We start from the raw sequence: 23,479 nt of genomic DNA, 5'->3' as shown, positions 1-23,479 counted from the left end.
TCTTGACACAAACCGGTGCACCTGGCACCTACCTCCATACCACTTAAATCTTTTGTCATGCCCATTCACCTTCTAAATGGCACACACACACAATCTGTGTCTCAATTGTCTCAAGGCTTAAAAATCCTTCTTTAACCCGTCTTCTCCCCTTCATCTACACTGATTGAAGTGGATTTAACTGGTGAAATCAATAAGGGATTATAGCTTTCACCTTCATTCACCTGTATATCGGGATATTACTTCTGACAAAATATTGTACTGTTTTGACAATATGACAATATTATTTTTGCACTACTTGGCTGTACCTGCACTAAAACTCCAGTATGTTTCCTTCATAGTTTCATAGTTTGTTCTCATCTTCTTTTTAAATAGTAAGACATGTTTTCAGCACTTTTATTTCCCTGACTGATCAAAAGCAGTTCTCATGTCTCTCCCTCGTCCCTCTGCAGCAGACATATGGTGAGCAACATCGAAATCGCAATAAAAATCACAGTATGAAATCGCGGTACATATAGAATCATGAGAATCGCGTAACATATCCTATCGGCACCTAAGTATGGTGATAATATGGTATCGTGAGGTCCCTGGCATTTCCCAGCCCTAGCAGGCAGGTAACCTGATCTCTGGAGGTTGTTGTTTACACATGTTATGTAGTCTACAGTTCACATGGTGCTTCATGTCTCCATGCATAGGCTATCAGATCTCTTCAGCAACGTGTGTGTGTCAATCTGTGTGTCTACCTCGCTGTGGAATCCCTCCTTTAGTGTAACCTGGTGTGAAACAAGCCAGCGCCTCTCTGTGTTCAGTGGATCAGTACTACAACAGCTCCCCACAGTGGGTTAACCACCTGGACCCTCCTCACTGGGCGGACCGGGCGGCACGCTGCAGTCCTCCAATCTAACCTATGACCAGATCCTAGGCTAATAAAGGAGAGGACATAAGAGGAATGGGACAACGATGGGAGAGATGAGGCTGATAAAGACCAGTGCTTGAAGGGATAATAATCTGTAGGAAAAGGTCAAATCATCTGTAGAGGCTAACAATAGTGTGTGTTAGATGAACAGCAGGACATGGAGATAAAAGCTCCCTCTTTCTTGTTGTGTAGCAGCTGGCTGAGCTTTTCCCTCCTCCCCCTATCATGCAGAGCACAGTCTCAGGGGCCTTCTCATTGGACAGTGCTGAGGTAAGGTCACCTATGAGTGGCTGTGTGGCTCAATTTATCCTGCCCGCTGCTCTCGCTGTCATCGCTTTCTCTCATCCAGGAGCTGGGAAAACAACACACACACACACACACACACACACACACACACACACACACACACACACACACACACACACACACACACACACACACACACACACACACACACACACACACACACACACACACACACACACACACACACACACCCTGCCTCCAGGGCGCCATTAGGGAGATGCAGTCATCAGCCATCCATGAGTTTGTTAGCTGGATGCTACTCAGGATGCATCAGCAACCACAACAGACACACACGTACAGTCAACCCACAATGTTTGAGTTTCAGACAGTCTGTGACCCATGTATTTTTATGGGTAAGGCTCGTTCCTTCCCCCTCAAACCAGTATGACTCCTTCCTCTCACACAGGCTTCATCCCCTCCTGCCGACATGGAAGGCATTTACATTTTGATGACCATTAAGTCTCTCCAAAGTGCCCACTTCCTCAGGGTCCAAATTGTATTGAACAGACCGTTTCAATTGGACTTCAGCGGGCCGGCGTGAAAAGAGCCCTGGCTCGATCTCTTTAGATTTGATTAGAAAGGAGCCCTGGAGTGGTGCCTTGGTGGGTGAACAAGCCCCAGCTAGCAGCAGCCTAGTAGTGAGGGAGGAGGGCATATGGGGGTCCATATGCTAAAGAGGTTCCACTGTCTAGACTGTTTACAGGGATTAAGAAACTGGGTGAACAGGACAATGCATATACAGTTATTATTTACTGGGGCCCAGTGGAGACTGGATTCATATACAGTTATTATTTACTGGGGCCCAGTGGGGAGTGGATTTGTGTGGTAGACAATGCAGATTAGAGAGGCTGCCCAGTGTCTGCACCTAGGCCGGGAATACAGGGCACAAGTGGCTGCATGGCAGTGGAATTTATGCCTGTTATGTCCTGTGTGCCCATGCAGCTACAGTGAAGGGTAGAGGGGGTGAATCACAACGTCACAGTGAAGGATAGAGGGGGGTGAATCACAACGTGACAGTGAAGGATAGAGGGGGTGAATCACAACGTGACAGTGAAGGATAGAGGGTGTGAACCACAACATCACAGTGAAGGATAGAGGGGGTGAATCACAATGTCACAGTGAAGGGTAGAGGGGGTGAATCACAACGTCACAGTGAAGGGTAGAGGGGGTGAATCACAACGTCACATTGAAGGATAGAGGGGGTGAATCACAACGTCACAGTGAAGGATAGAGGGGGTGAATCACAACATCACAGTGAAGGATAGAGGGGGTGAATCACAACGTCACAGTGAAGGATAGAGGGGTGAATCACAACATTACAGTGAAGTGTAGAGGGGGTGAACCACAACGTCACAGTGAAGGATAGAGGGGGGTGAATCACAACGTCACAGTGAAGGATAGAGGGGGGGTGAATCACAACATCACAGTGAAGGATAGAGGGGGGTGAATCACAACGTCACAGTGAAGGATAGAGGGGGGTGAATCACAACATCACAGTGAACACTATGACGCTTTGTATGATGATGTGATTTGTGTCCCTTCTGAATTCACTACTTTGGAGGCCAGTGATGACATGGAGGAAGAGACCTGAAGCCACAGCGATGATGGAAAGGTTTGTGTTTTTGGAGAACTGTGTGTGTGATGCCAGAGAGTATCACTAAAGATGGACGCTTCCTCATCTCTCTGTTTTAGAATTCTTCCTCACTCTTTGTCAACAATAGCCTATTTGTGGCCAATAAAGGTGTATGTACTGACCTCAAACCGGTCTCCCTCTTGTAGTATTTATCTGCCTTTATCCAGTCTCCCTCTCATCCCCTCATTCTCCACACAGTTTGCTGTTCATTTAATGCACTTTTCAAACTCATTCCTCAGAGGGCAGAGTGTCTCTGGGCTTTCGCTGTTCCCTTGTACTTGATGAAATTAGGTTACTATTTAGTAAGGATCTCCCCTCACCTGGTTGTCTAGGTCTTAATTGAAAGGGAAAACCAGCAGACACTGGGCTCCCATGGAAATGACTGAGTCCGACACTCCTGATCTAATGTTTGAATAATAAACAGCTGCAAGGCAAGTTTGCACTGAAGTCTGCCTGCTTATTCTTAGCAGTCAGTGTTTTGTGTCGTGCTTTTGGTGTAGATCTCACATTTCACTGTGTATCTCTCTCCTCTCATCATTTCTCCTGTTTGAGAACGATCCCCTCCAGCTGCCTACCATTTCTCAGTTAGCTATGGAAAATCCAGCTGGCTTGCTCCTCCTGAAATATTGATCAAAACTCAACATCCCTTAACTTGTCATTTGCAAAGTGCACCGCTGTAACAGATACTCAGGGCTTCCGAGTGGCACAGTGGTCTCAGGCACTGCATCTCAGTGCTAGAGGCGTCACTACAGATATCCTGGTTCCAATCCAGGCTGTATCACAACCGTCCGTGATTGGGAGTCCTATAGGGCGGTGCACAATTGGCCCAGCGTCATCTGGGTTTGGGCCTCTCGGTAGGCCGTCGTTGTAAATAAGAATTTGTTCTTAACTAACTTGCCTAGTTAAATAATTATTTTTTAATACAAAACATGAACAAAAAATAAATAAACCGATATCCTGACAGATCTTTCAGTTAAAATTCCATGTAAAGGTTTAAGATATTCTTTGAAGTCAGCCTTGGCTGAATGCATTGTGATACTGATAGGACAGGTCTTTTTCCAAATGCTGGCCTAACCTAGTTATTTTCCCCCATTTGAGACCTCCAGGAAGCAGGTGTGAAGAAGGGTGACAAGAAGAAGGGTGATCTTTTGCAAGTCGTGATAGGCTGGCTGTTGCTGTCGAAATGAGCCTTTCTGGGAAATGTCCAATGGTTCCACCTCTAGCTGTTCTTTAGGGCATAGTTCCACCTCTCTGGCTGTTCTTTAGGGCATGGTTCCACCTCTAGCTGTTCTTTAGGGCATAGTTCCACCTCTCTGGCTGTTCTTTAGGGCATGGTTCCACCTCTAGCTGTTCTTTAGGGCATAGTTCCACCTCTCTGGCTGTTCTTTAGGGCATGGTTCCACCTCTGGCTGTTCTTTAGGGCATAGTTCCACCTCTCTGGCTGTTCTTTAGGGCATGGTTCCACCTCTCTAGCTGTTCTTTAGGGCATGGTTCCACTTCTCTGGCTGTTCTTTAGGGCATAGTTCCACCTCTCTGGCTGTTCTTTAGGGCATGGTTCCACCTCTAGCTGTTCTTTAGGGCATAGTTCCACCTCTCTGGCTGTTCTTTAGGGCATGGTTCCACCTCTAGCTGTTCTTTAGGGCATAGTTCCACCTCTCTGGCTGTTCTTTAGGGCATGGTTCCACCTCTAGCTGTTCTTTAGGGCATAGTTCCACCTCTCTGGCTGTTCTTTAGGGCATAGTTCCACCTCTCTGGCTGTTCTTTAGGGCATGGTTCCACCTCTAGCTGTTCTTTAGGGCATAGTTCCACCTCTCTGGCTGTTCTTTAGGGCATAGTTCCACCTCTCTGGCTGTTCTTTAGGGCATGGTTCCACTTCTCTGGCTGTTCTTTAGGGCATAGTTCCACCTCTCTGGCTGTTCTTTAGGGCATGGTTCCACCTCTCTGGCTGTTCTTTAGGGCATGGTTCCACTTCTCTGGCTGTTCTTTAGGGCATGGTTCCACCTCTCTGGCTGTTCTTTAGGGCATGGTTCCACCTCTCTCGCTGTTCTTTAGGGCATGGTTCCACCTCTCTAGCTGTTCTTTAGGGCATGGTTCCACCTCTCTAGCTGTTCTTTAGGGCATGGTTCCACCTCTCTGGCTGTTCTTTAGGGCATGGTTCCACCTCTCTGGCTGTTATTTAGGGCATAGTTCCACCTCTCTCGCTGTTCTTTAGGGCATGGTTCCCAACCGGTGTGCCGCGGCAGGAACTCTCAGCTGCGCCTCCAAACTTTTCCTAATCTTGATGATTCTTTTGGAACAATCAGCTGTGGAATGCACATGGGATGTTGACTTGGCAGCACCAGTGGGGGTCAGATACATGGGATGTTGACTTGGGAGCACCAGTGGGGGTCAGATACATGGGATGTTGACTTGGGAGCACCAGTGGGGGTCAGATACATGGGATGTTGACTTGGGAGCACCAGTGGGGGTCAGATACATGGGATGTTGACTTGGGAGCACCAGTGGGGGTCAGATACATGGGATGTTGACTTGGGAGCACCAGTGGGGGTCAGATACATGGGATGTTGACTTGGGAGCACCAGTGGGGGTCAGATACATGGGATGTTGACTTGGGAGCACCAGTGGGGGTCAGATACAACGGCCTGAGAACACTGGACTTGTTTTATCATTTGAGGGGCGCTTCACGAGCAAAGTCATTTGTATCATTTTACTTTGTCTGTGAAAACCATTAGCGCAGGTAATCTAACTAGGTTTACCAGTAGCCAGAGTCATTTATTTCTTAATTCTATGGCTCTGGGCTTAGCTATACCACAGCCTCTGCCATAGAAACAAACAGAGCATGGCTTGATGTCAGTGGTTGCACATTTACATGCAGAAAACTGCTCGTCTCTAGAACAAACTGTTAAAAACTAAAGACCTATTTTACCGGAGCTAAAAACATTATTTCTGGTGCAGATTTGCGGAACTCTCTTAAAGGGTACTTACAATTTTAACCATCATGAGTATTTCAAATATCATGAATATTTCAAATAATAAAATAATTTCATGTATAAAAAAACATTTGCCACAGAAAATTGCTGATTTGCAGTACGGCTCAGAGAGGATGGAGGTCATTACCACTAAATACATGAATAGGGAAAATGTGTGCCACGGAATGTTCTATCCCATCAAGGTGTGCCACGGTTAAGAAAAGGTTGGGAGCCACTGTCTTAGGGAACTCAGTGGGATTCAGCCTGGCCTGTCATCTGTTTAGCTCTTCTGTGGAGTTGGACAGAAGAGTTGTGCTTTTTCTCTCTGTCTTTGTCCTTGTAACATTGTGAAGAGCCCCCCCCACACAGAAACGTCTGTCACGGATGCTCTTCTCTTCTGGTTGCCACTTCCTTGGGCTGTATTGTACTGTGTTTTTATTTGCTGCAGTGGGACCTCTTGGAAAAGGTCTCTCTTACTGTGTAGAGCCACGGTTTTGCTCTTATCTCATCCTATCTCCCCTGACACCTGTGGCCTTAGTTGAGTCACTCCTCTTCAGAGAGGAAGTGTTTAGTTCTCCAACGAGGCAGAACAAACGGCTACAGCTGTTTTGACTGAACAGAAACACCGTCTGTGTACCACTGCTACATGGCTAATGAGAACAAGTCACCCAATGCAACTGTAGATTACAGCCTTTTCATTTCTCACATTGCCTCCCATTCCTCTCCTGTTGTGTCACTGTTGTGTCACTGTTGTGTAGCCTACTTGACGTACTTAGGGTTCAGATATGTAACCTCTCAAATCGAGTAGCTGGAAAATCCCCCAACTTCCCTCTTCCTGTCCCTCAGAAGTTGATCATTCCTTGACCCCCCCATGACTGAATAAGACCTGTCTAGCCTGCCTGTGGAGTCTTGGTGTACTAGAGGAGGAAGTAGAAACAGCTGCTGACAGGACAGCAGACCACAGAGCTCCACTCCGCCACTAGCTGTTATCTACAGCCCTGTTAAAGCAGCATGAGGGAGGGGAGAGACCGAGGGGACTGGAAGCTTGTCCAAGTCTAAGGTAGTCCTGTCTGAAAGCAGAGAGGCCCAGGCCACACCAGCTGTGGACTGCAGCTGCACCGGGAGGCTAGTGTGTGTGTGTCTCACAGCACTCCTTTCAGCAGGAAGTGTGTTAGCGTAGGGGTTATTTTTAAGATGTCCTCCATGGGATATGCTGCTGGAATCAGACTCATGCTATTGTTTTGTTTTAGTCCGGTCCGTGTCTGGCTCCGAACAGAGAGCAGCTTCCCCTCCTGGTGTGTGTGTGTGTGTGTGTGTGTGTGTGTGTGTGTGTGTGTGTGTGTGTGTGTGTGTGTGTGTGTGTGTGTGTGTGTGTGTGTGTGTCTCTTGTAAGAGGAGTCTGTGCCACAAGGGGGACATGCAGTACTACACCCCCCCCATACACACACACACACACCCTCAGCTTCCCCAGGGGCATTATGATGTCACTTCCTGGTGCATTGATCGCTGTGTCAGGCTTGGCACTCCCAGCAGTCTGCTAGTCCCAGAGGAGGGAGTGTGACCGCAGATGCCGTCTGCTCGATCGGTCTGAAGCTCAGGACACTGACCTCCTGACTGTGAAGCTAATGCTAGAGGCTGATTGAAGGGTGTCCTGTTGTGATGGTCTAGTTGTTAAGACAGCAAGCCCTGTTTGTAGTGTAGACTGTTAGTTTACTGCTTTACCTTCCCTCTTAACACACGTTTAGATGAAACAAGCCCTGTTTGTAGTGTAGGCTGTTAGTTTACTGCTTTACCTTCCCCCTTAACACACGTTTAGATGAAACAAGCCCTGTTTGTAGTGTAGGCTGTTAGTTTACTGCTTTACCTTCCCTCTTAACACACGTTTAGATGAAACAAGCCCTGTTTGTAGTGTAGGCTGTTAGTTTACTGCTTTACCTTCCCCCTTAACACACGTTTAGATGAAACAAGCCCTGTTTGTAGTGTAGACTGTTAGTTTACTGCTTTACCTTCCCTCTTAACACACGTTTAGATGAAACAAGCCCTGTTTGTAGTGTAGGCTGTTAGTTTACTGCTTTACCTTCCCTCTTAACACACGTTTAGATGAAACAAGCCCTGTTTGTAGTGTAGACTGTTAGTTTACTGCTTTACCTTCCCTCTTAACACACGTTTAGATGAAACAAGCCCTGTTTGTAGTGTAGGCTGTTAGTTTACTGCTTTACCTTCCCTCTTAACACACGTTTAGATGAAACAAGCCCTGTTTGTAGTGTAGGCTGTTAGTTTACTGCTTTACCTTCCCTCTTAACACACGTTTAGATGAAACAAGCCCTGTTTGTAGTGTAGGCTGTTAGTTTACTGCTTTACCTTCCCTCTTAACACACGTTTAGATGAAACAAGCCCTGTTTGTAGTGTAGGCTGTTAGTTTACTGCTTTACCTTCCCTCTTAACACACATTTAGATGAAACAAGCCCTGTTTGTAGTGTAGGCTGTTAGTTTACTGCTTTACCTTCCCTCTTAACACACGTTTAGATGAAACAAGCCCTGTTTGTAGTGTAGACTGTTAGTTTACTGCTTCACCTTCCCTCTTAACACACGTTTAGATGAAACGAGCCCTGTTTGTAGTGTAGGCTGTTAGTTTCCTGCCTCACCTTCCCTCTTAACACACATTTAGATGAAACAAGCCCTGTTTGTAGTGTAGGCTGTTAGTTTACTGCTTCACCTTCCCTCTTAACACACATTTAGATGAAACAAGCCCTGTTTGTAGTGTAGGCTAATACATTGAGTTCCAAAAGTATTGGGGACAGTGACACATTTTGTGACATTGCGTGCTATGAATATGGAACCAAATATTTTTGGTACCAGTTTAATACACACACAAGTGAATTTGTCCCAATACTTTTGGTCCCCTAAAATGGGGGAACTAGGTTTAGGAATGCTGTCATTTCTAAACGGTTCAACCGATAGGGATGAAAATACCCTCAAAGTTAAAGCTGACAGTTTGTCATTGTATCATTTCAAATTCATAGTGCTGGAGTACAGAGCCAAAACAACACATTTGTCACTTTCCCAATACTGTTGGAGCTCACTGTTCTGTTTCTTCCTATAGATGAAACAAGCTGCTTCCTATTGAAATGGGTACAACAGATGCTCCTCACCCTGAAGGGCCTAGTCTCATCCAACGATACATGTTCCATTGGCTAACTAACGAGGCCTAATTTAATTTCACTACCATGAGTCCGGACCTCCACCGGATAATGAGCTCTTCCTGTTGATGATCATGTAATACACTTCTGGAGACATTAATGGTTCATTTTCTCATTTCTCAAAGGCCTACTACTAAAACCACATTTTTATTGATAACTTTTTATTTGAACATTCATTAATCATGATGTGTAGCATGTTTAAGAGACCATGTTTAAGAGACTAATAACACAGCCTTAATTGAATTAGCCCATTTGCCTATATAATGTTTTATATAATGTTTAGTTACTACATTATCCATCAGAGTTAGGCTATGTCTAGTGGTTAAACCTACTTCCTGGGGGGCTGTTATCTGCATGGTGTTGGCTCAGTCTTATTGGTCATCACTTACTATGATGCTTTAGAAAATGGTTCTGTGCGGAGCTAGGTCAATAGGGGGCACCACTCAGTCACTCTCCCCATCTGGCCTTTTGGAGGTGAAATCAATGCCCCCTTCTCTCTAAAGGACCCTCTCCTTGTATTGGGTCACCATCTGCCAGTGGGATCCCCGCCTGGCCGTCCTCCATTTTAACAACGTCAGGAATCTACGGCAGCTCAGTGTCTACAGCTCATCAGCCTCTCGTGTTGATGCTGATGTTCCATTCTATTAGAGGACCAATGTGCATCCATCCGCTGGGCTTGTTGCTGCACGAATCAGGCTGTTGAGTTACTGTGTGATTCATGTAATGTGGGCTGGCTGGGTTATTTAATGATTTCTAGTTCTTATATATTCTAGTTATTTCTAATGAATGTTGACTGAGTGCTGTGGGGATGTTGTGTTAGATTAGAACACAGACCATACCTTGAAACAGACAGTTTCAGACTGGACAGACCGACTGAAACAGCATTAAGAGGTTAGGCTGTGTGATTGTGTCATCACACATCTCTCCTGTTCTGATGGTGGCGTGGATCCTCACCGCCCTCTCGTTGACACACTGTGAGGAGCTTCCAGATCAATGCTATCAGATGTAGATATGGTGATGTTGGTGAGGTCTCTGACCCTTGAGTCGCCTAGAGAGACGATCAGTCCTTTTAGAAGGATCAAAATATCACCTGGATCTGTGTGTTTCCAAGCTGTTTTAGGGCCTGTAGCGTGTAGGAACATAGTCCCTCTGCTAACATGCAGCGCCAGCCGAACATCCCCCAGTGGTCCCATCAGTCCACAGACTTCCACTGTTTTCCCTCTGTATCCTGTATGATATTAGGTGTACAGCAAGCCAGGCCTGTCTGTTAGGTTAAATACATCTTGTCATATTAAGGCAGGGGGGTTATTCATCTGCCTCAGCTGTCGTTAGAGAGGGACACTGACTGACCCAGGGAATCACTAACGTTGTTTTTGGCAGCTGTGGATAGACCCTGGAAAGGCAATGTACGGCGTCTGCCTAAGCTGTTCAGCACGCATACAGGCTGCTGCAAACACACATGTTCATGCGCACACACACCTGAGGCACAATCTGTCCCATGTGTGTGTGTGTCCCTTCTGTGTACGCGTTGTGCGTGTGTGTGTTGCCGTGGTGAGGACTGAGATAAAGGGATAACTAGCCCCAGAGGACAGAGCTCTCTCTCTCTTGGGCCAGTAACGTTAAGGGGTGAGAGGGAGACAGGCTGCAGGGACGTTAAGGGGTAACGTTAAGGGGTGAGACGGGGGCGGTAACGTTAAGGGGTGAGACGGGGGCGGTAACGTTAAGGGGTGAGACGGGGGCGGTAACGTTAAGGGGTGAGACGGGGGCGGTAACGTTAAGGGGGTGAGGCGGTAACGTTAAGGGGTGAACGTTAAGGGGTGAGACGGGGCGGTGGGGCGGTAACGTTAAGGGGTGAGACGGGGCGGTAACGTTAAGGGGTGAGACGGGGGCGGTAACGTTAAGGGGTGAGACGGGGGCGGTAACGTTAAGGGGTGAGACGGGGGCGGTAACGTTAAGGGGTGAGACGGGGGCGGTAACGTTAAGGGGTGAGACGGGGGCGGTAACGTTAAGGGGTGAGACGGGGGCGGTAACGTTAAGGGGTGAGACGGGGGCGGTAACGTTAAGGGGTGAGACGGGGGCGGTAACGTTAAGGGGTGAGAGGGAGGTAGTGGCAGGCTGCTATGTCCCATCCTTTACCCCTCTTCATCGTAGATTTCTACTGTACTAGTCAAATAGCCACACATGACATGCCAAGGAAGGAAGGAAGGGCTTATGTCTTGTCGGTGACTTGTGAGTGTGCATGTTTCATGTATTTGTACACTTTGCATTCAATCATAAGCACACACACATAGACACACACACCCCAACTGAATTCCTTAGGCTGTGTATGTTTCCTGTGTACTGGTTTCACAGAGCTGAGTGGTGTAGCTCTCCCAGCGATATGAATGCCGGTCCTCTTGAACCTTAATAGGTGTCTGAAACAGAGCCAGCTACTGTGTTGCAGCCTGCAGCTCTCCCTGGCTGTCTCTCTGAACCACACTATTTTCTATAGTTAGACTGTTCTGTTGTTACCATGGCGCCCTAGTAGCAGCCTAAGCACAGAGCTCCTGTAGATGTGTACATATGAAGTCATTTTTGTAGGTGTTATTAATGATTGATAGTTTTAGATAGCAGAGTGTTTATTGCATGTATCTGGTGTTTTTCAGCCATGGATTTGCAGATTGACTGACAGGTTATCACGTTTTTGCTTGTCTAACTAGCTAGCTAGCTGGCTAATGTTTTTGCTTGGCTAACTAGCTAGCTAGCTGGCTAATGTTTTTGCTTGGCTAACTAGCTAGCTAGCTGGCTAATGTTTTTGCTTGGCTAACTAGCTAGCTAGCTGGCTAATGTTTTTGCTTGGCTAGCTAGCTGGCTAATGTTTTTGCTTGGCTAACTAGCTAGCTAGCTGGCTAATGTTTTTGCTTGGCTAACTAGCTAGCTAGCTGGCTAATGTTTTTGTTTGAAAAATGCACCTGGACACAGTACCAGTTTTTTTTGTTTCACCTGGCTGCCAATTCCTGATCTTCTGACAACATCATTTGAAAAGTGGCCTGAGGGGTGAGGGTAATGGGAGGCAGAGGACTACAGCAGTGCCGAGGCAGAGGGCTCGTGGTGAGGACGACTGGCTACTATTCTGAACGTTGTGTGGTGATCTTTCTGTCGTCCAGAACTGCTGAGGCATCACCCAAGTGGTGCTACACAGAGAGGAAGAGGAGAAGCCCAGTAGCTGTAAGAGTCAGGCTGGTTCCCTGATTTACCCTCTACAAGATATCAGCAGACCCCACCGTCTACCATCCTCTGACCAGCTCTCTCTGCTCAACCAATTTTTTATTTATTTTTTTATTTCACCTTTATTTAACTAGTTGAGAACAAGTTCTCATTTACAACTGTTACAACAGCCTCCTCTCTCTCTGTGTGCTAGAAGCCTCCTCTTGCTCTGTGTGCTAGAAGCCTCCTCTTGCTCTGTGTGCTAGAAGCCTCCTCTTGCTCTGTGTGCTAGAAGCCTCCTCTCGCTCTGTGTGCTAGAAGCCTCCTCTCGCTCTGTGTGCTAGAAGCCTCCTCTCGCTCTGTGTTCGAGAAGCCTCCTCTCGCTCTGTGTTCGAGAAGCCTCCTCTCGCTCTGTGTTCGAGAAGCCTCCTCTCGCTCTGTGTTCGAGAAGCCTCCTCTCGCTCTGTGTTTGAGAAGCCTCCTCTCGCTCTGTGTGCTAGAAGCCTCCTCTCGCTCTGTGTGCTAGAAGCCTCCTCTCGCTCTGTGTGCTAGAAGCCTCCTCTCGCTCTGTGTGCTAGAAGCCTCCTCTCGCTCTGTGTGCTAGAAGCCTCCTCTCGCTCTGTGTGCTAGAAGCCTCCTCTCGCTCTGTGTGCTAGAAGCCTCCTCTCGCTCTGTGTGCTAGAAGCCTCCTCTCGCTCTGTGTGCTAGAAGCCTCCTCTCGCTCTGTGTGCTAGAAGCCTCCTCTCGCTCTGTGTGCTAGAAGCCTCCTCTCGCTCTGTGTGCTAGAAGCCTCCTCTCGCTCTGTGTGCTAGAAGCCTCCTCTCGCTCTCGCTCTGTAGAAGTGCTCTAGAAGCCTCCTCTCGCTCTGTGTGCTAGAAGCCTCCTCTCGCTCTGTGTGCTAGAAGCCTCCTCTCGTGTGTGCTAGAAGCCTCCTCTCGCTCTGTGTGCTAGAAGCCTCCTCTCGCTCTGTGTGCTAGAAGCCTCCTCTCGCTCTGTGTGCTAGAAGCCTCCTCTCGCTCTGTGTGCTAGAAGCCTCCCTCCTCTCGCTCTGTGTGCTAGAAGCCTCCTCTCGCTCTGTGTGCTAGAAGCCTCCTCTCGCTCTGTGTGCTAGAAGCCTCCTCTCGCTCTGTGTGCTAGAAGCCTCCTCTCGCTCTGTGTGCTAGAAGCCTCCTCTCGCTCTGTGTTGTGTGCTAGAAGCCTCCTCTCGCTCTGTGTTCGAGAAGCCTCCTCTCGCTCTGTGTGCTAGAAGCCTCCTCTCGCTCTGTGTGCTAGATGCCTCCTCTCGCTCTGTGTGCTAGAAGCCTCCTCTCGCTCTGTGTGCTAGAAGCCTCCTCTCGCTCTGTGTGCTAGAAGCCTCCTCTCGCTCTGTGTGCTAGAAGCCTCCTCTCGCTCTGTGTGCTAGAAGCCTCTGTGTGCTAGAAGCCTCCTCTCGCTCTGTGTGCTAGAAGCCTCCTCTCGCTCTGTGTGCTAGAAGCCTCCTCTCGCTCTGTGTGCTAGAAGCCTCCTCTCGCTCTGTGTTCTTTCTAGAAGCCTCCTCTCGCTCTGTGTTCTTTCTAGAAGCCGCCTCTCGCTCTGTGTTCTTTCTAGAAGCCGCCTCTCGCTCTGTGTTCTTTCTAGAAGCCGCCTCTCGCTCTGTGTTCTTTCTAGAAGCCGCCTCTCGCTCTGTGTTCTTTCTAGAAGCCGCCTCTCGCTCTGTGTTCTTTCTAGAAGCCGCCTCTCGCTCTGTGTTCTTTCTAGAAGCCGCCTCTCGCTCTGTGTTCTTTCTAGAAGCCTCCTCTCTGTGCTCACTGCTCAGAGTGTGTTGGCCAGCGCTCTGTTCTGCAGCCTCTGCTTTCCCAAAGTGTGTTTTAACGCGAGTCACTCTGGCACATCAGCAGGAGGGAGTGTGTGACTCACCACCGTGAGAGCGGGCCGATGACAGCATAGTCTGCGGGGGCACTCGGGGCTACTGCTCAACTCAGTAAGCATCGCCCCATCGAGGCTCAGGGTCCTTCTTTAAAGTTAATACTGTCCTTTGATGGGTCTTGTTCTCTTTTAAATCCCCCTCCCCAGTCAATGAGCTCTTTAACATGCTGTGAATTACACAGATAGCAGGAGGACCCACACACACATGCAGGCTATATCTACCTCTGAGTAGTGGTGACCTCATTCATAGCCACCACTACTAACTGTGACCAATGCATTGTGTTTATTCCTTTAGTATTAGTCAGCCAGATGCTTGTTGTTGTTTGTTTGTCAGGGCAGACTTTCATGTTGTCACTCTGGCTTCCTGACTGTGTAGCTTCTGTAGAAGGCTGGGTGTGTTATTTCCCAGAGGCTCCGAGCTGGTCTGACTGGAAGAGGAGGATGGAGGGAAGTAGGGAGAGGATGGAGGGAAGTAGAGAGGATGGAGGGAAGTAGAGAGGATGGAGGGAAGTAGAGAGGATGGAGGGAAGTAGAGAGGATGGAGGGAAGTAGAGAGGATGGAGGGAAGTAGAGAGGATGGAGGGAAGTAGAGAGGATGGAGGGAAGTAGAGAGGATGGAGGGAAGTAGAGAGGATGGAGGGAAGTAGAGAGGATGGAGGGGGAAGTAGAGAGGATGGAGGGAAGTAGAGAGGATGGAGGGAAGTAGAGAGGATGGAGGGAAGGAAGGATGGAGGGAAGTAGAGAGGATGGAGGGAGGGAGAGGATGGAGGGAAGAGAGAGGATGGAGGGAAGTAGAGAGGATGGAGGGAAGGAGGGATGGAGGGAAGGAGAGGGATGGAGGGAAGAGGGGATGGAGGGAGGAGGAGGAGGGGATGGAGGAAGTAGAGGGGATGGAGGGAAGGAGGGGATGGAGGGAAGTAGAGAGGATGGAGGGAAGAGAGGGGAGGAGGAGGGATAGGAGGGATGGAGGGAGGAGGGGATGGAGGGAAGTAAGAGGGGATGGAGGGGGAGGGGGGGATGGAGGGAAGTAGAGAGGAGGGGATGGAGGGGAGAGGAGGGGGATGGAGGGGGGAGGGGGAGGATGGAGGGGAGAGGAGGAGGAGGAGAGGGGAGGAGGAGGATGGAGGGGAGAGGATGGAGGATGGAGAGGGAGGAGGATGGAGGGGAGAGGAGGAGGAGGAGGATGATGGAGGGGAGAGGAGGAGGATGATGGAGGGGAGAGGAGGATGGAGGGAAGTAGATGGGAGAGTAGGATGGAGGGGAGAGGAGCATGGAGGGAGGGAAGTAGAGGGGAGGGTGGAGGATGGAGGGGAGGAGGAGGATGGAGGGGAGAGTAGGATGGAGGGGAGAGTAGGATGGAGGGAGGGAAGTAGAGGGGAGAGGAGGATGGAGGGAGGGAAGTAGAGGGGAGAGGAGGATGGAGGGAAGTAGAGGGGAGAGTAGGATGGAGGGGAGAGTAGGATGGAGGGGAGTAGAGGGGGTGAAATAGAGGGGAGGATGGAAGTAGAGTGGGGGAAATTGAGGGGAGAGGAGGGGGAATTATAGAGGAGAAAGGGGGAGGTAGAGGGGAGAGGAGGAGAAATTAGGGAAGTAGAGGGGAGAGGAGGATGGAGTAGGAAGAGGGGAAACGAGGGAAGTAGAGAAGATTAGGGGGGATAAAGAAGCAGAGGAGACGGAATGGAAGTAGAGGAGAGAGTGGGTTGTGGTCCCATCCTGCTGCCCTACAGAGCTGAAAGGAAAGCCCCGCCCCCTTGCCCCGCCCCCAAGAGCAATGTACTCTTGGAAAACTGACTCTGTGAACGGAACATTGTGTGGGAAGCCCTTCACATCACAGACTCTTTGAAAGAGAAAAGGGAAAAACATTCTTGTCTGTGGAGGGGTTTCAGAATCTTGAGAGGCCTTGGGAGGACAGTGAATACAGCAGCTCAGAGCCCAGCTTGACCTTTGTGACCTGAGAGACAGTATCCAATTGAATTAAGTTCCAAATTTCATCTGGTCCTGTGGCTAGGCTTGGGCTGTGTCCCAAATGGCTCCCTATTCCCTATTTAGTGCTCTACTTTGGATGGATCCTGGTGAAAAGTATTGCACTAAATAGGGAATAGGGTGCATTTTGAGATGCAACCTTGACCGTCTGGATTCAGAGAGGCCAGAGGAACACAGACGCTGGATTCCTCTCTCCATCAGCCCTCCACTGCTCCTGCCGTGGAAATACCACCTCTTCTCAGTCCATTGACCAACATGTCCAGTCTGAGGACAGCAGGATTACAGATGGGCTCCGTGTTTGTTCTCGCGTTTCTGATCTGACTGGAAAACTGTTCACATTGAAGGTGGGTGGGATATGCTCTCTGAACCTTCCCCCAGCCCACCACAGTCATTCATATCATTCAGAGGTTGTAGAGAGCAGCGACAGTCCCACCCATCCTTTACCTCCTGTTCATGTTGAAGGTGGGATATGCTCTCTGAACCTTCCCCCAGCCCACCACAGTCATTCATATCATTCAGAGGTTGTAGAGAGCAGCGACAGTCCCACCCATCCTTTACCTCCTGTTCATGTTGAAGGTGGGATATGCTCTCCTGTTCTGAACCTTCCCCCAGCCCACCACAGTCATTCATATCATTCAGAGGTTGTAGAGAGCAGCGACAGTCCCACCCATCCTTTACCTCCTGTTCATGTTGAAGGTGGATATGTGGGATATGCTCTCTGAACCTTCCCCCAGCCCACCACAGTCATTCATATCATTCAGAGGTTGTAGAGAGCAGCGACAGTCCCACCCATCCTTTACCTCCTGTTCATGTTGAAGGTGGGATATGCTCTCTGAACCTTCCCCCAGCCCACCACAGTCATTCATATCATTCAGAGGTTGTAGAGAGTCATTCATATCATTCAGCGACAGTCCCACCCATCCTTTACCTCCTGTTCATGTTGAAGGTGGGATATGCTCTCTGAACCTTCCCCCAGCCCACCACAGTCATTCATATCATTCAGAGGTTGTAGAGAGCAGCGACAGTCCCACCCATCCTTTACCTCCTGTTCATGTTGAAGGTGGGATATGCTCTCTGAACCTTCCCCCAGCCCACCACAGTCATTCATATCATTCAGAGGTTGTAGAGAGCAGCGACAGTCCCACCCATCCTTTACCTCCTGTTCATGTTGAAGGTGGGATATGCTCTCTGAACCTTCCCCCAGCCCACCACAGTCATTCATATCATCATTCAGAGGTTGTAGAGAGCAGCGACAGTCCCACCCATCCTTTACCTCCTGTTCATGTTGAAGGTGGGATAGTCCCACCCATCCTTTACCTCTGTTCTGGGAATGCCTTGAACCTTCCCCAGCCCACCACAGTCATTCATATCATTCAGAGGTTGTAGAGAGCAGCGACAGTCCCACCCATCCTTTACCTCCTGTTCATGTTGAAGGTGGGATATGCTCTCTGAACCTTCCCCCAGCCCACCACAGTCATTCATATCATTCAGAGGTTGTAGAGAGCAGCGACAGTCCCACCCATCCTTTACCTCCTGTTCATGTTGAAGGTGGGATATGCTCTCTGAACCTTCCCCCAGCCCACCACAGTCATTCATATCATTCAGAGGTTGTAGAGAGCAGCGACAGTCCCACCCATCCTTTACCTCCTGTTCATGACTTCCACGTCTGACAGAACCTGCATCATGCTGTCCCACACACCCACAACCACTACAGTGTTGTGCCTCGATTAGCTGGGGTTACAGGACTGCAGAACTACAGTGTTGTGCCTCGCTTAGCTGGGGTTACAGGACTGCAGAATGATCCCCTCCTACCTGGGCCAGCCTGGAGCAGTCAGGAGAGGAGATGGACAGACTGTGTGTGTGTGTGGGTCTCTTTCTTTCTGTGCCAGGAGAAGGGGGAGAGAGAGGAGGTCTGGATATGGCTGAGCCACAAGAGAGAGAGAGAGGAGGTCTGAATATGGCTGAGACAGAGAAGAGAGAGAGGAGGTCTGGATATGGCTGAGACAGAGAAGAGAGAGAGGAGGTCTGGATATGGCTGAGACAGAGAAGAGAGAGAGGTCTGGATATGTCTGAGACAGAGAAGAGAGAGATGAGGTCTGGATATGGCTGAGACAGAGAAGAGAGGGAGGAGGTCTGGATATGGCTGAGACAGAGAAGAGAGAGAGGGGGTCTGGATATGGCTGAGACAGAGAAGAGAGAGAGGAGGTCTGGATATGGCTGAGCCACAGAAGAGAGGGAGAGAGAGAGAGGAGGTCTGGATATGGCTGAGACAGAGAAGAGAGGGAGGAGGTCTGGATATGGCTGAGACAGAGAAGAGAGAGAGGAGGTCTGGATATGGCTGAGACAGAGAAGAGAGAGAGGAGGTCTGGATATGGCTGAGACAGAGAAGAGAGAGAGGAGGTCTGGATATGGCTGAGACAGAGAAGAGAGGGAGGAGGTCTGGATATGGCTGAGACAGAGAAGAGAGAGAGGGGGTCTGGATATGGCTGAGACAGAAGAGAGAGAGGGGGTCTGGATATGGCTGAGACAGAGAAGAGAGAGAGGAGGTCTGGATATGGCTGAGACAGAGAAGAGAGAGAGGAGGTCTGGATATGGCTGAGACAGAGAAGAGAGAGAGGAGGTCTGGATATGGCTGAGACAGAGAAGAGAGAGAGGAGGTCTGGATATGGCTGAGACAGAGAAGAGAGAGAGGAGGTCTGGATATGGCTGAGACAGAGAAGAGAGAGAGGAGGTCTGGATATGGCTGAGACAGAAGAGAGAGAGGAGGTCTGGATATGGCTGAGCCACAGAAGAGAGGGAGAGAGAGAGAGGAGGTCTGGATATGGCTGAGACAGAGAAGAGAGAGAGGAGGTCTGGATATGGCTGAGACAGAGAAGAGAGAGAGGAGGTCTGGATATGGCTGAGACAGAGAAGAGAGAGGAGGTCTGGATATGGCTGAGACAGAGAAGAGAGAGAGGAGGTCTGGATATGGCTGAGACAGAGAAGAGAGAGAGGAGGTCTGGATATGGCTGAGACAGAAGAGAGAGAGGAGGTCTGGATATGGCTGAGACAGAGAAGAGAGAGAGGTCTGGATATGTCTGAGACAGAGAAGAGAGAGATGAGGTCTGGATATGGCTGAGACAGAGAAGAGAGGGAGGAGGTCTGGATATGGCTGAGACAGAGAAGAGAGAGAGGGGGTCTGGATATGGCTGAGACAGAGAAGAGAGAGAGGGGGTCTGGATATGGCTGAGCCACAGAAGAGAGGGAGAGAGAGAGAGGAGGTCTGGATATGGCTGAGACAGAGAAGAGAGAGGAGGTCTGGATATGGCTGAGCCACAGAAGAGAGGGAGAGAGAGAGAGGAGGTCTGGATATGGCTGAGACAGAGAAGAGAGGGAGGAGGTCTGGATATGGCTGAGACAGAGAAGAGAGGGAGGAGGTCTGGATATGGCTGAGACAGAGAAGAGAGAGGGGGTCTGGATATGGCTGAGACAGAAGAGAGAGAGGGGGTCTGGATATGGCTGAGACAGAGAAGAGAGAGAGGAGGTCTGGATATGGCTGAGACAGAGAAGAGAGAGAGGAGGTCTGGATATGGCTGAGACAGAGAAGAGAGAGAGGAGGTCTGGATATGGCTGAGACAGAGAAGAGAGAGGAGGTCTGGATATGGCTGAGACAGAGAAGAGAGAGAGGAGGTCTGGATATGGCTGAGACAGAGAAGAGAGAGAGGAGGTCTGGATATGGCTGAGACAGAAGAGAGAGAGGAGGTCTGGATATGGCTGAGCCACAGAAGAGAGGAGAGAGAGAGAGGAGGTCTGGATATGGCTGAGACAGAGAAGAGAGAGAGGAGGTCTGGATATGGCTGAGACAGAGAAGAGAGAGAGGAGGTCTGGATATGGCTGAGACAGAGAAGAGAGGGAGGAGGTCTGGATATGGCTGAGACAGAGAAGAGAGAGAGGGGGTCTGGATATGGCTGAGACAGAAGAGAGAGAGGGGGTCTGGATATGGCTGAGACAGAGAAGAGAGAGAGGAGGTCTGGATATGGCTGAGACAGAGAAGAGAGGAGGTCTGGATATGGCTGAGACAGAGAAGAGAGAGAGGAGGTCTGGATATGGCTGAGACAGAGAAGAGAGAGGAGGTCTGGATATGGCTGAGACAGAGAAGAGAGAGAGGAGGTCTGGATATGGCTGAGACAGAGAAGAGAGAGAGGAGGTCTGGATATGGCTGAGACAGAAGAGAGAGAGGAGGTCTGGATATGGCTGAGACAGAGAAGAGAGAGAGGAGGAGGTCTGGATATGGCTGAGCCACACAGAGAGATATGGCTGAGAGAGAGAGGTCTGTGATATGGCTGAGACAGAGAAGAGAGAGAGGAGGTCTGGATATGGCTGAGACAGAGAAGAGAGAGAGGAGGTCTGGATATGGCTGAGACAGAGAAGAGAGAGGAGGTCTGGATATGGCTGAGACAGAGAAGAGAGAGAGGAGGTCTGGATATGGCTGAGACAGAGAAGAGAGAGAGGAGGTCTGGATATGGCTGAGACAGAAGAGAGAGAGGAGGTCTGGATATGGCTGAGCCACAGAAGAGAGGGAGAGAGAGAGAGGAGGTCTGGATATGGCTGAGCCACAGAAGAGAGGGGAGAGAGAGGAGGTCTGGATATGTCTGAGACAGAGAAGAGAGAGAGGAGGTCTGGATATGTCTGAGACAGAGAAGAGGTCTGGATATGGCTGAGACAGAGAAGAGAGAGAGAGGAGGTCTGGATATGGCTGAGACAGAGAAGAGAGAGAGAGGAGGTCTGGATATGGCTGAGACAGAGAAGAGAGGGAGAGAGAGGAGGTCTGGATATGGCTGAGACAGAAGAGAGAGAGGAGGTCTGGATATGGCTGAGCCAGAGAAGAGAGGGAGAGAGAGAGAGGAGGTCTGGATATGGCTGAGCCAGAGAAGAGAGGGAGAGAGGAGGTCTGGATATGGCTGAGCCAGAGAAGAGAGGGAGAGAGAGAGAGGAGGTCTGGATATGGCTGAGCCAGAGAAGAGAGGGAGAGAGAGAGAGGAGGTCTGGATATGGCTGAGCCAGAGAAGAGAGGGAGAGAGAGAGAGGAGGTCTGGATATGGCTGAGCCAGAGAAGAGAGGGAGAGAGCGGGGTTAACTGCCTTGTTCAGGGGCAGAACGACAGATTTTCATCTTGTCAGCTCAGGGATCCAATCTGGCATCCTTACAGTTAACTAGTCCAACGCAATAACGACCTGCCTCTCTCTCGTTGCACTCCACAAGGAGACTGCCTGTTACGCAAATGCAGTAAGCCAAGGTAAGTTGCTAGCTAGCATTAAACTTATCTTATAAAAAACAATCATAATCACTCGTTAACTACACATGGTTGATGATATTACTAGATATACTCTAGCGTGTCCTGTGTTGCATATAATCTGACTGAGCGGTGGTAGGCAGATGCAGGCGGGTAAACATTCATTCAAACAGCACTTTCATGTGTTTTGCCAGCAGCTCTTCGTTGTGCGTCAAGCATTGCACTGTTTATGTAACCGAAGTGAAATGGCTAGCTAGTTAGCGCACGGTAATAGCGTTTCAAATGTCACTCGCTCTGAGCCTTCTAGTGGTTGTTTCCCTTGCTCTGCATGAGTATCGCTGCTTCGATGGTGGCTGTTGTCGTTGTGTTGCTGGTTCGAGCCAGGGAGGAGCGAGGAGAGGGACGTAAGCTATACTGTTACACTGGCAATACTAAAGTGCCTATAAGAACATCCAATAGTCAAAGGTTAATGAAATACGAAATAGTCCTATAATTCCTATAATAACTACAACTTAAAACTTCTTATCTGGGAATATTGAAGACTTATGTTAAAAGGAACCACTAGCTTTCATATGTTCTCATGTTCTGAGCAAAGGACCTGAAACATTAGCTTTCTTACATAGCACATATTGCACTTTTACTTTCTTTTCCAACACTTTGGTTTTGCATTATTTAAACCAAATTGAACATGTTTCATTATTTGGTACCTCAGAACGCCCCTCCCCTGCTGTAGGTACCTCAGAACGCCCCTCCCCTGCTGTAGGTACCTCAGAACGCCCCTCCCCTGCTGTAGGTACCTCAGAACGCCCCTCCCCCGCTGTAGGTACCTCAGAACGCCCCTCCCCGCTGTAGGTACCTCAGAACGCCCCTCCCTGCTGTAGGTACCTCAGAACGCCCCTCCCCCGCTGTAGGTACCTCAGAACGCCCCTCCCCGCTGTAGGTACCTCAGAACGCCCCTCCCCTGCTGTAGGTACCTCAGAACGCCCCTCCCCTGCTGTAGGTACCTCAGAACGCCCCTCCCCTGCTGTAGGTACCTCAGAACGCCCTCCCCTGCTGGTACCTCAGAACGCTCCTCCCTGCTGTCGGTACCTCAGAACGCCCCTCCCCTGCTGTAGGTACATCTGAACGCCCCTCCCCTGCTGTAGGTACCTCAGAACGCCCTCCCCTGCTGTAGGTACCTCAGAACGCTCCTCCCCTGCTGTAGGTACCTCAGAACGCTCCTCCCCTGCTGTCGGTTCCTCAGAACGCCCCTCCCCTGCTGTCGGTTCCTCAGAACGCCCCTCCCCTGCTGTCGGTTCCTCAGAACGCCCCTCCCCTGCTGTCGGTTCCTCAGAACGCCCCTCCCCTGCTGTCGGTTCCTCAGAACGCCCCTCCCCTGCTGTCGGTTCCTCAGAACGCCCCTCCCCTGCTGTCGGTTCCTCAGAACGCCCCTCCCCTGCTGTCGGTTCCTCAGAACGCCCCTCCCCTGCTGTCGGTTCCTCAGAACGCCCCTCCCCTGCTGTCGGTTCCTCAGAACGCCCCTCCCCTGCTATCGGTTCCTCAGAACACTCATCCCATGCTGTCTCAATGATTTTCAGTGTATGTAGGCTACAATACAGCCAGGACTACGTCTAGATGTAATCTCACTGGTTCGTTCCAAATGGCACCCTTTTGTCTATATAGTGCAATACTTTTAACCTGAGCCCTATGGGTTTAGTGCTCTATATAGGGGGATAGGATGTAATTTGGGACGCAGATTCTGAGTTGCTAATTTTGGGCTCCCGCTCCAGTCTTTTGTGCAGTGATGACTTAAGCCTTGGTACACAATATTATCTATTTTATGTAACAGTGGAGTGAAACAGGATTTATAAATGTACCAGAGGGGTTGAGTCTGACCTTGTGAATTACAACGCAGTTCTTCCCACAGCAACAGCGCCCCCTGCTGGCTAACAGTACAGATGTGTGTCAGTCAGGATATTATTAAAGGGAGGGGATTGGGATGATATTCTCAGCAGATTTTTGAAACTCTCAACTATGCTGGTTTGAAATTGTTTACATGAATTTTCAGCCTCAGTTTTCTCTTGTCTTTCTCTACCCTCCAAGTGAAGACTTGGACCAGATTTCATTGTCATA

At 49.5% G+C, this 23,479-nt stretch overlaps 1 protein-coding gene across 1 annotated transcript; it reads left to right on the top strand.

The window, feature by feature from the left end:
• The first annotated feature begins 1,138 nt into the window (after nucleotides 1-1,138).
• Nucleotides 1,139-22,937, top strand: LOC124022315 (vegetative cell wall protein gp1-like). Its single transcript, XM_046337239.1, has 4 exons — nucleotides 1,139-1,183; nucleotides 22,191-22,303; nucleotides 22,398-22,452; nucleotides 22,572-22,937. Exons 1-4 carry the CDS (start codon nucleotides 1,139-1,141, stop codon nucleotides 22,935-22,937), a joined length of 579 nt encoding a protein of 192 aa, XP_046193195.1.
• The last annotated feature ends 542 nt before the right edge of the window (nucleotides 22,938-23,479 follow it).

Source organism: Oncorhynchus gorbuscha, unplaced genomic scaffold (assembly GCF_021184085.1).
Source record: "Oncorhynchus gorbuscha isolate QuinsamMale2020 ecotype Even-year unplaced genomic scaffold, OgorEven_v1.0 Un_scaffold_1333, whole genome shotgun sequence".
NCBI lineage: Eukaryota > Metazoa > Chordata > Actinopteri > Salmoniformes > Salmonidae > Oncorhynchus > Oncorhynchus gorbuscha.
The sequence above is the reverse complement of the archived record's forward strand: the minus strand, read 5'-3'. Positions and strand labels throughout refer to the sequence as shown.